Genomic DNA, 12,655 nt, shown 5'->3' on the forward strand with positions numbered 1-12,655 from the left:
CAACGCGACAATGACGTCACAACTGCGACGAACACGAAACTCATAAAAATATATATATATAAAAAAAATAAATTCTTTTCTTTTCTTACATACATATATAACAGAAAAATGTTGGATTTTGTGTGAATTTAAAATTAAAACACAAATTATAATTAATACCCGTTACATTTCCATTATGTTTTTAGGTTGAGGTACACATAATGAGGGACAACTTGAGGGCAGTAAATAATTTTGTTTTGCCAGCTGATGTCATGTAATTTTACAGATTCATCAGTGATGAAATTATAATTATATTCGATTATATAAAATTGCTAGCAATGCAGACACAGTGCTTGTCTTGAACTGTGTGAACTTGTACCCCCTTTTGAAGATGTACAAAACTTAGTAGTCTGATGTGGTGTATTTGAAACTGTAAATGTGATATTTGTATAGTGTATTGCACATTTGTCCCAGATTATAAGACAATATGTCAAGCAGCCAGATGTACAGTAAGAGATAATGATTCATATTTTCATTAATAAATGTGTCTGCTGTTAATCTATTATACATCTTTTCCCATGCCTTCAATTAGTATTTTAGGCACCAGGAGAGTGGATCTGAACTGGTTTCTTATTTGACCTTAGTGACTTTTAACCCTAATCCTCTCTCCCCTTTAACCACACTTTCTGTCTATCCTAAGCCATTCTCATTATCTATCTCCGCTCTCATCTTAGAGTAACAGTAAATCTTCACTGTATTTTCCTGGTGACTGTACCCCATGCTCTTCTCCATGTCCCCAAATCACCTCCTGTCTCTTAACCTACTTCTAAACACATCACACCTGCTGTGGCTTCATTAACCTTAATTTCCAAACACACTCAAAAAACAATTTTAGCCTATTTTTAAGATGTATCCATTTCAATGTAATAACAAATTTCCATCTAATTGAATTGCCTAATCTTTAACCAAATAAAATGTATAAATCTTAAAAAAATTCAAGTTTTATTAATTACATTTTCTTCGAGACTATCCAATTCAATTAGATGGAACTTTTGTATTAAATTGAAATGGATACATCTTAAAAATAGGCTAAAATAGTTTTTTGAGTGCATGTAAACATGTTTTTTTAGAAAGTCTGCTTCCCGTCCACTGCCATTCATGGCAGCATTTGACCTTCCCGTCCACTGCCATTCATGGCAGCATTTGACCAAAATTTGACCTGTTATACGGCTAATATAGCTTGAACTTCCTTTTTTGTGTAAAGTACAGGTGTCTCCTGTCCTCGGAAATTGTGTGTTTACCTAGAAGATGAAGATGTCACTTTTCTTTCGTTCTTTTTTTTCACCACATGCTTACTTTGTATTTGTGATCTGTAAGCTGCCCACATACTGTAGTGTCATAAGTGAAGCTGCTCCCTGGTGTAAACTGTTTGGATAAAATGAAATAATCCACCTACAGTGCCTGGAACGGCGCCCTGGAGGACATCAAATAGACCATTTTAAATGGGGTAATCAAATATTTACAACACGATAACAAATGATTGATTGAGTGTTCCATGGTATGATTCACATTCAATGCTTCATTGACTGGGGGTTATTTGCTGTCTCTTCATAGGAGTCCATGTTCTTGTATGTCTATTTTAAATAGTTCCATATGGTATGACATTTGGCTTTAGCAATTAAGTAATTAGTAAGTAATAATTACTTAAACACACATAATAATAGTCAGTCTATAAATAATAGTCTGGAATCTATTAATAATAGTCTGTAGCTAGCCTGCATCTGGCCACACAGTGGAGTACTGACTAGCAGATACAAGTATAGCACAGTATAAAAGCCTTTTGTAAAAAACATTTTTTTTTTTACCCTTATGTTCTGTTAAAATGTATTTTAGTTTCTTCATGTTTGGAGTTCGTATGTGTTGAAATAAATGCAATTTAAAAATTTTCCCCATTTGGAAAATACTATTGGAGATTGAACCCTCTATTTTATCACAAATTAGGCATGCACATTTCAGAAAGGAACTGTTATTCAGGATAGTAATGTTGTTTATGTCTGGTGTAAAATGGACACTAGCAAAAACATGTAAAAAAAAAAATGAATACAACAGAAACAAATTATAGTAGTGTTCTGTTACAGTGTGTACACCAATTATTATGTCCATTGAGACCATTTCTTTGACAACGAGTATGTGTACCATTCTGTTTTTTTATTTTTTATTTTTTTGGTACATTTTTGCTTCATGAATTCAATATTTCATTTAAATTGTATCATCAAAATGTTGCTTAAATAAATGCAATGATTATAACTTTTATTAAATGAAAATATAACAAATAATCTTTTACTTTTATGAAATGAAGTGCTGCATAATAGAGCATCACAGATGTGAGATAACACCGGATCCACACATTCACAAACACTCACATTTGAAGTGTGCAGAACATGCAAACTATATATTTGTCTCATTAAACAAATCGCAGCTTTTTTGGTTAAATAATCTCACTAGGACATAACGTTATTTTAATTTGTGCACTGAATTTTTGCAGAGTGACCTTTGCACATCAGATGGTATCAGTTTTTGGTATTGGATCATTTTTACAAGCATGAGTACAAGTACATGAGCATGGTATCGTACCAGTATGGGTATCGGGACATCTCTACCCTTTATAGAGAGTAATTACCTGACAATTCATTGCATTTAATCATATTTTAAACCTGGGCTCTCTGAGACCCCAAAACATTAGTAATGTAAACATTTTCTTGGAGGACATTTTATGTGTGTTGTCAAGGTGAAATTTTGTTTAGCATTAGTTCTAAAAAGAACAGGTAAGGTCATGAAGTATCATCCCAATTCTTAAATCTTAAGGATGTTTTTCGAGCTAATAGAATGACCCCAAAACAGGGGTTGAAACATGAGGGTTAAAATAAAAAATGTCTTAGAGAAACTAAATATGTAGACATCTAGAAACCCCAAAAGAGTCATAAATCTTTAGATGAGTACTGCTACATACTCATTATGCAGTTACATATTCTCTAGGACTTTTGGTTTCAGAGCTTTGTTACAGGCACAATTGCAACGCTGTGTCTGGACGTCTAAATCTTCCACCCAGTATATCTGAAGGGGGAGTCAGTCCAAAGTGAGGTCAGTTGGACACACTGGATTGTCTTTTCCATTCATGAGAGGAACACAATTGATGCAATGACCACCACTGGATGACCTTTTCAACAGACCTCATGCCCTCGATTGATTGACATTTCTCTTTGACGGCAGGGGGCGGAGACGGCTTTTGGTGGTCAATGGAGAGGGCAGATTCTCTTGGGTAAATCCTCATCCACATCTTTTCCTATAGACAACAAAGAGTGTGATGTTTTTGTCTGAAATAAGTAGCCAGATCCCTTGTGTTTTGATGAGCGGGCCACCTGGGACACACATCTCCATCATCGCGTTAAAAGATGAGAGAGAAAAGAGATGGGGACAGAGGAGAACGGAGGAGAAAGAAATTCTCCAAAGTAGCACAAACAGAAGCTTAAATGGCAAGCTAGTATTCAGCAAAGTGACCAAACATCTTGTTGGTGTCATGAGATTGGCTTTTGCAAAACAACCCAAAAGAGCAGTTCTCAGATACTTGCAGAGAAATTATCTTTATAACTTCCACTTATTGCAGACGAGTAATCCTCAGTCAGTATGTTTACATTTGTCTGTGCAAGAATACATTATATAATGCATGAAAAACTATATTTGAAGGAAGGACGTCTGCTGAGAAAGTGTTAAAACATGTCACATGTCACCCCTGTCTAACAAAGCATGCACAATATGAAGGCCAATTACTGTCCAATTAACGTGTATACAGATGAACGATGCCGGCAACAATATCATTTTCTAGGTTTGTTAGTCTGACTTCACTTAAATGGTACAATTTCAGTCACACCAAATTTTTAACACAAATTTTAAAGACAAATTATTGTGTTAGTCCAACTGAATGAAACCTTTAAAGTGCGTGCAAACATACCAATACAATTTTTGAAATTAGCTATTTACAGCCAGACATCATTATTTTGTTTTGTGAGCAAATGTCCAATAATAGGGGGTTACTGAAATAAAGTAAGTAGCTCTGTGTAAAATAAATATTTGTTCATAAGGCTACAGATATGACTGAAGTCATATCAGTTGATTTTGCACCTGAATTTAAATATTTTTTATTATATTAATGTATTTAGAGGTAAATCTTTCTTTTTACAGAGAGTGTATTTAACATTTTAAATAAAGATTATATATTAAAATATAAAGTAATAATTATAATCAATTTGAAATAATAAATACATGACATTTTTCAAACTATTTTAATAGACCACAACTTGAGGACTCAAGAAGATGCACGCCATCAAAAGCCTTCAATTTAAGTTCTACTATTTTGCTATTATCTGGGTTTCCAACTGCAGCTGATATCATTGATAGTTCACACATGTTGTTTGTTTTACTGAGAAGGTGTCTGGTGCCATGCTGAGAACCCTGACATGCATAGGAAAACACCTTTAAATTAACCCCGGTCATATGTCAATTTCCTCCTCCCTTCAAAACATAAATAGGGGAACACAAACAAGAACTTGCAGGCCGGCTTTTGTTCTGAGTCCCGTCGTCAAGACAAACTCAGGGTGAGGGACACAACTGTGTTTAATTTTAATCCCAGGACTTTGAGAAAACTCACCAGTGGCATAGTATCCCGGCCATGCATAAGGCATGGGAGATTGTCCCCCTGACTGAGGACAAGCTAAAACTGTTAAAAAAGAATAGTCCTTCACAGTGTGGCACAGGACTGGCTCACGAGGACCAGATGGATGTCAAGGGAACATCTGTTGCATTTCCACGGGGGCAAGCCCCTTCAACAGGTTGTGAAAGGCTGTTTGAACGGAGGGAGACCAAAACATTCGCCGTTAAAGAAAACATGCTGTCTTAGAACGAACATGCTTTGTTTTCCTTGTAAACAAAAAGGCTCCCCAATGAGTCATGCATTACAATTTCAGAAAGGCTTGACTGAGAGGACTTAAATGATGAGGCAATTTGAGTAAACACAACTGGGAAAATACTTTTTAAGAGGATACCAACTAAAAGCGTTTTCCCTCCTTTTCAAAAGACATTATACACAACACACTCGGTTCCAAGTCTTTGTCACAGTTGCCAGTGAATTCCTGCTAAGGAACTAAAAATAATCTCTGTCTAGACACAGCAAGTGCAAAACTGAGCCAAGCGAGAAAAATGATATGCAAATGGAGTTAAGGCTGGTATTATAAAAGCCATCCTATGTGGGAGGGTTTTCAGAGTCTTCAAATAAAGCCAAAAATGTGCCATACCAAAAACACCTCATAACACCTCTTCAATGGATAGTTCTCCTAATTTTTTTTAATCATTTACTCACCCTTATGTTGTTCCAAACCCATAAGACTTTCTATATTCCATAGAACACAACAAGGAGATATAAGTCAGAATGATAGCCTCAGTCACCATTCACTTTTTTCAGTCTGCCAGTAACATCTCCTTTTGTGTTCCACAGAAGAAAATAAAGTAATTTGGGTTTGGAACAATACGATGGTGAGTAAATGATGACAAAACCTTTATTTCTGGGTGAACTATCCCTTTTAAAGCTTGTATATATGTGTGTTGCAATACATGCGTGTATCTAATTACATTATTAAGATTCAGAAAATGCTACATAACACAATGGAATGAGCATATCATAAGTCAGTGGCCCAAGGGCCTATGGAATCAGTTTGTGGGCCTCTTTGGAGTAGAGACAGACTCAGCACACAATTCTAACAGGCCGAACTGGTTTTCTGCACTATTCTGCATTGAGGGTGGGCTCCATTAGCGTGACCAAAGGGAAGCAGAGCGAAGGGGCAAAGGGCTTTCTCTGAGAGCGGCTAGACAAGAGAGCAGCAGACTAGAGAGGAGCGTCAGCCTCAGACAGAAGAAGACCAGATCAAAGAATTGCAGGGGCAACCTGCGTGACAGACATTGTATTAAAGCAACGTGGGCAGTTTGAAAGGAGGTGAAGAAAAAAAAAAAACCTGGTCGACGCAGGGTACATCAGGAACTCAGTCGGAGAATGTTTAACTTCCTTTTTTTATCTACATCACATCGTGAGCACATGAAATTTGTGTTTGAAACAGATTAGATATAGAAGCAATGACACGATGGACAGTTTGATTATTTTACTGTGTAGCTTCAATTTTGCTGCAGGTGGAACTAAGAAGCTATTGGCTTGAAAATAACCAGGGCATTTTACACTTACATTTCCATGCCAGTAATAATCTCAAACCAATATTTTAGTGCATTGTAAAAAGTGATAAAAGTGGTTTTGGTTCACCCAAAATTTGTAATTCTCTCATCATGTATTCACCCTCATGCCATCCCAGATGTAAATTACTTTCTTTCATCTGCTGAACACAAATATTTTAAATGTAGGTCCATACAATGCAAGTGAAAGGGCGACATTTTGAAGCTCCAAAAATCACATAAAGGCAGCATGGAATAATCCATATGACTCCAGTGGTTAAATCCATATCTTCAGAAGAAATATGATAGGTGTGGGTGAGAGATCAATACAGCAGTCCATTTTTACTTTAAATTTTCTTCCCTGCCCAGTAGATGGTGATATGCATGACAAATGCAAATTGCCAAAAACAAAAGAAGAAGAATGCGAAAGTGAACATAGAGATTGATAATAAAATGGACTATATTGATCTGTTTCTCACCCATACCTATAATATCGCTTCTGAAAACATGGATTTAACCACTGGAGTATTAAGGATTAATATTACGCTGCATTTATTTGCTTTTGGAGCGTTCATCTTTTTTTTTACCCTTTCACTTGCATTGTATGGACCTACAAAAATATTCTGAAATATTCTTCTAAAAATCTTTTAATTTTTTGGTAAAATGTTATTTTATATTTACAATAATGATGAAAACGCTCATATTCAAATGTAAGGATTGTAGGATGGGGGGTTATACCAAGGATCAAATTATACAACTTACTGATAAATGGGCTTAATCAAAGGCAGTACTGCATAAATGTTTTTCAAAAACAAGAAATCAAGTGGTAATTGGAGGGCAAAACATAAACCATAGTTAACACTTTAAAAATATAACGAAACACGGCATGTGAGACCTAAACTACTCTGATACAAATATTTATGTCCGGAGACACCTGTGAGACATACATCGGAGAGGTGCGCAGTCAGGAATTTAAATATGTGTGTTGGAATTTGTATAATACCACCAGGAAGCAGCGGGTGAGGCAGTGGATAGTGGCTGGGCGAGGAGTGTGCTGGCAGACGGGGAGGAGTCTCTGCAGACAGTTGGAGGGCTTAAGCCTGGCAGACAGGGACTTGTCAAATGCAGCTGTTGTGGACACTGATTGATAGAGTTTATATTCTAGTCCGAACCTGAAACAGCTCACGCAGCGCCAAGTAAAGGGGTGTGTCGTCTTTTGAAACAACAAAATTAACAACATAATTTGAGACATCTATAGATAGTCAACTGACAAAAAGGAACATAGTACCATAAAAACAAAACAATTTGTCTTGGAAAGCATTCTAATTATATGACTATGCAATTGCAACAGAAAGATTCATGTTGGTGGGGTGGGGGCTAGGAGATTGGCTGAATTTAAGAAATTGTCTAATATTAATTTTCCCAAATGTTTTTCCAAAATTATGCTTTAATCTGTGCTTTCATCATGTGTGCTCAGATTCTTAGCCATCTTTAGAAATATGGACTGGCCCATACAATATATACATATCCCATACACTAACCAAGTGACAACTAACTGATAAACCAAAAATAGCATATCAAATAGCTTTTTACTATTACAAATATAAGTTATATCTGATATATTTAAAGAACTTTGGTTCAACTGCTACCAAATAAGCATATGTGTGGACCTTGACCTATGGGTAACAAATATGCCAGTCAACTCATCAAAACATGTGGTTGTTTGCATCTATGTCCCCGGTGGGTTATAAAACATCTACGAGGGAGAGGTCCAGAAAATTCCTTCTTGCAAACAACACTTCAAACCCACTTTCCACTTTGAAGTTTGATTGAATCATATCCTGTTAAGTTGCACCTCCTTCTCTTCCAAAAGGCTGATGAGTTGACTGAAGCTCTCCTTCACTGCATCCATGTTGTTTGTTGTGCTGCCTGCAAGAACCCATCTCTTCCCTTGTCCCAGGGGCTGCAATTCCAAGTACTTCTGTATCTGGGTGGGGGGGAAAACAAAAACGAATTTAATTATGGCTTATCTCTAAAAATGGCACCAACATTTTGGTTTGTCTATCAAAAACTGTCTCCATTAAATTATTTTGCAGATATCAGGTTTTATTTGGCGAGAAGTCAGGACGCTTCATTAAAATCTGCCACAGAGCAGCTATTTGCACTCCAATAGTCTGTTGGAAACAGAAATAGAAGACAAACTGCACCCCCCGTGTTGCTGCAGTGGCGTGATGTGTAATGATGGTGAGGATATGCTTTCTTGTGTGGATAACCTGGGTTCTAATCTGCTTTTGACCCACTTTTTCTCATCCTGTTTCCTGTCTCCACTCTTAACATTCCCATTAATGCTAGTTATAATAATGTGAAAATGAATATAAAGGTTGATTTCCTCACAGTGATTTGGTCACAGTGAAGTTCGGGGAGTTGAAAGAAAGGTTTGATTGAGATAAAATTATACATTGTTTTACTATAGTAATATTGTAATATTTTACTTTTTAAAATGTATTTTATTACTTTTTATTTTATTTCTTGTTCTTAATTGGTTTAAACATTTATTTTATATTGTATTTTATTTAGCAGTTTGAATTACCTTTGTGTATGAAATGTGCTACATAAATAAACTTGCCTTGATACTATGGTTACTGTAGTAATCCAAGGTTAATTTTGGAAAGGGAATATATGGGTTAGGTTTAAGGGTAGGGGTTGGTGTAGGGTGTCAGTGGAATTCTAAATAAACAAAATAAACACACTGTGGTGATGCTGTTCTGTATAGTTGTATTTAATTAGGGGTGCAAATAGCATTTAAACTATTTGCACTTAGTACTTTTTGTTGCTTTTTACACTTAGTATAAATAGCATATACAGTATCTGCTGCCTTAAAAAAAGCTTTGTGAAGTACCTGAAACATGCACATTCGAACAAATGACTGAAAAATGAAAAAGGTACAGTAAATATAAAAGTGGTATATACCGTATTTACACTGAAAAAGTGGTAACCTGTAACAATAGTTCCATCAAGGATAATTTTCTACTTAATCTAACCCATAAAAATGACTTTGTTGGTTAAATTAAGATGACTGAATTGAATAAAACCAGTTAATTTAGATGTTACCTCACAAAAAAGTCTTGGTTACTGTCGTAACCTCCGTTCCCTGATGGAGGGAATGAGAAGTTGTGTCGATGTATTGACACTAGGGGTCTCTCTTGAGAGCCTTGGTTAACTCTTATCTTTGAGAAAAGGCCAATGTGAATTGGGGAACAGAATTTGCAGCCCCTCCCCCAGACATACAGGTATAAAAGGAGGGAAGCATGCGTCTGTTCAGTCAGGTTTTGAGGTGAGGAGACGAGACGAGAGTAAGGTCCCGGCCATTTCAGCGGCTATTATAGTGTTGTGGCAAGAGGGACACAACGTCTTGATCCCTCCATCAGGGAACGGAGGTTACGACAGTAACCGAGGCATTCCGCTTCTGTCACCCACTCAACGTTGTGTTGATGTAGTGACAGTAGGGGTCCCTATCTAAAAATGCTCAATACTGAACTGTGTTACGTGGACTGCTGATGCATGTGCAAGCAAGCTTATGTGTGCAAAAATGGCAGGTGCATCAGACTGCACGTAACCTTCCCCAATGCCCCAAAAGACATCATATAATTCCCCACTAGCATGGGAGCAGGCTGTGCCAGCCGCCTTTTCTCTCTCTATGTTTTCTCTCCATAGAGTGTTAGAAACTAATGGGCCATCTAACACTATAACACGCATCAGGGAAGGTGTTCTTTTCCTATCTTATTCTTTCAGGGGGAAAAGACCCCGCAGAGACCACATCCTACCCAGCAGGGGAGATTAAACTGTGGCAAAATACGTCACATGCGCTAACCAGCCACATATGGAGGTGGCGCATTGGTAGGTACTGCCTCGATGGGGATGAGCTCTACAAATACAGTGACCAGGGGGCAGAGGGAACTCTGCCCAAGGGAGACGCGGGTCCGCTGACAGGGGGACCATACAGTGGAAAATACATCACAGGAGATTAGATTATCTGAATAATCAGAACAACAGAGTTGGTGCCTGCGGTGGGTCTGGCAGCGAACTCATCCACTAGATACAGAGCCAGAGGGCTAGGGAGGAAGGACACCCAGTGTCCGTAACTTGTGGATTTTACTGGCGGAGTAGAGCGCACGTCTTCGCCTCAGGATAGGGGAAAGGAGATATGCGCAAGCGATACACCCGGCCAGATGTTCCGTTTTACCAAATTCTACGTGTTCGGACCTGTCAAAACACGGGAAGAGACCGGCTCAACCCGGAGATTGTAAAATCCCAAGAAGGTATTGGGTGTTGCGCAGCCCGCTGCTCTGCAGATGTCTGCTAGAGAGGTGCCATTGGCACATCCTCGTAGAGTGTGCTTGAGCCCGGAAGGGGCGGGCACGGCCTGGGTCTGGTAGGCCAATGCAATGGCATCCACGATCCAGTGGGCAAGCCTCTGTTTGGAAACAGCATTTCCTTTCCGCTGTCCACCAAAGCAGACAAAGAGCTGCTCAGAGTGTCTAATGCTCTGCGTGCTATTCAAATAGGTGCATAAAGCATGCACCGGACACAGCAACTCTAAGGATGGGTCTGCCTCCTCCCAGGGTAGCACTTGCAGGTTCACTACCTGATCCCTGAAAAGGGTTGTAGGAACCTTGAGCACAAAGCTCGGTCGGGGTCTCAGGATTAAGTGAGAATCTGCTGGACCGAACTCCAGGCAAGTGTCGCTGATAGAGAATGATTGCAGGTCCAACCCTCTTGATAGAAGTGAGGATCTTCAAGGATAGGGCCTTTAGTTCAACTGACTCTAGTGGCTCAAACGGGGCTCTCTGAAGGCCCGAGAGGACCATGGAGAGATTCCATGAGGGGAACAGGAAAGGCCTAGGAGGGTTCAGCCTCCGGGCACCTCTAAGGAACCTGATGATCAGGTCAGGCTTCTCTAATGACTTACAGCCCACTGCGTTATGGTGAGCCGCTATGGCGGCTACATAAACTTTGAAGGTGGAGGGGGACAGCCGCACCTCCGGCCTTTCCTGCAGGAATGAGAGCACTAACCTGACTGCGCACCTCTGTGGGTCTTCAGATCGGGAAGGACACCAATTTGTGAATAAGGGCCCTCACCCACCTAGACAAAAAGGACTTATATGTTCGAATGCTGTTAATAGACTTCAGCTCAGCATTCAACATGATAATTCCTCAGCACCTGATTGGAAAGCTGAACCTGCTGGGCCTGGACACCTCCCTCTGCAACTGGATCCTGGAGTTCCTGACTGGGAGACCTCAGTCAGTCCGGATTGGGAACAGCATCTCCACCACCACCACACTTAGCACGGGGGCCCCCCAGGGCTGTGTGCTCAGTCCACTGCTGTTCACTCTGCTGACTCACGACTGTGCAGCAATGCACAGCTCGAACCACATCGTCAAGTTTGCCGATGACACGACCCTGGTGGGTCTCATCAGCAAGAACGACGAGTCAGCATACAGAGAGTAGGTGCAGCGGCTAACGGACTGGTGTAGAGCCAACAACCTGTCCCTGAATGTGGACAAAACAAAAGAGATGGTTGTTGACTTTAGGAGAGCACAAGGTGAACACTCTCCGCTGAACATCGACGGCTCCTCTGTGGTGATCGTCAAGAGTACCAAATTCCTTGGTGTTCACCTGGCGGAGAACCTCACCTGGTCCCTCAACACCAGCTCTATTACCAAGAAAGCCCAGCAGCGTCTCTACTTTCTTCGAAGGCTGAGGAAAGCACATCTCCTACCCCCATCCTCACTACATTCTATAGAGGGACTATTGAGAGCATCCTGAGCAGCTGCATCACTGCCTGGTTTGGGACTTGCACCGTTTCGGACCGCAAAGCCCTGCAGAGGATAGTGAGGACAGCTGAGAAGATCAAAGGGGTCTCTCTTCCCTCCATCAAAGACATTTACAAAAAACACTGTATCCTGAAAGCAACCATCATTGTGGACGACCCCACACACCCCTCACACAAACTCTTTACCCTCCTGCTGTCTGGCAAGAGGTACCGAAGCATTCGGTCCCTCACGGCCAGACTGTGTAACAGCTTCTTCCCCCAAGCCATCAGACTCCTCAATACTCAGACACTGGTGTGACACACACATGTGTCCTGAGTTGCACTTTAATTACTGTCACTTTATAACTGTCTTCTACCACAATAACTGCTATGTGCATAGAACACTATCTCATAGTATGTTATGTTTACGTTTTTAGAAACTGTCATCTTTTTGCACTACTGTGTACTGGTATCTCACTGTGCCTATTGTCCTGTTTATTGTCCGAAATTTCTGCACATGTTTGCACGTGCACCTTATACAAGTATATATAGGTATTTTATATAGATATTTTATTTAGTTGTGTAGTCTCATG

General features: G+C 39.6%; 1 protein-coding gene across 1 annotated transcript in view; it reads right to left on the bottom strand.

Annotated features, from left to right (window-relative positions):
* Positions 1-7,916: 7,916 nt before the first annotated feature.
* Positions 7,917-12,655, bottom strand: part of LOC127629553 (ADP-ribosylation factor-like protein 15) — a 232,246-nt gene continuing 227,507 nt past the window's right edge. Inside the window, exon 5 of the mRNA XM_052106648.1 lies at positions 7,917-8,236. Coding sequence (XP_051962608.1) covers positions 8,084-8,236 — 153 coding nt within the window. The 3' untranslated portion in view covers positions 7,917-8,083. The remainder of the gene's footprint in view (positions 8,237-12,655) is intronic.

Source organism: Xyrauchen texanus, chromosome 3, assembly GCF_025860055.1.
Source record: "Xyrauchen texanus isolate HMW12.3.18 chromosome 3, RBS_HiC_50CHRs, whole genome shotgun sequence".
NCBI classification, from domain to species: Eukaryota; Metazoa; Chordata; class Actinopteri; order Cypriniformes; family Catostomidae; genus Xyrauchen; species Xyrauchen texanus.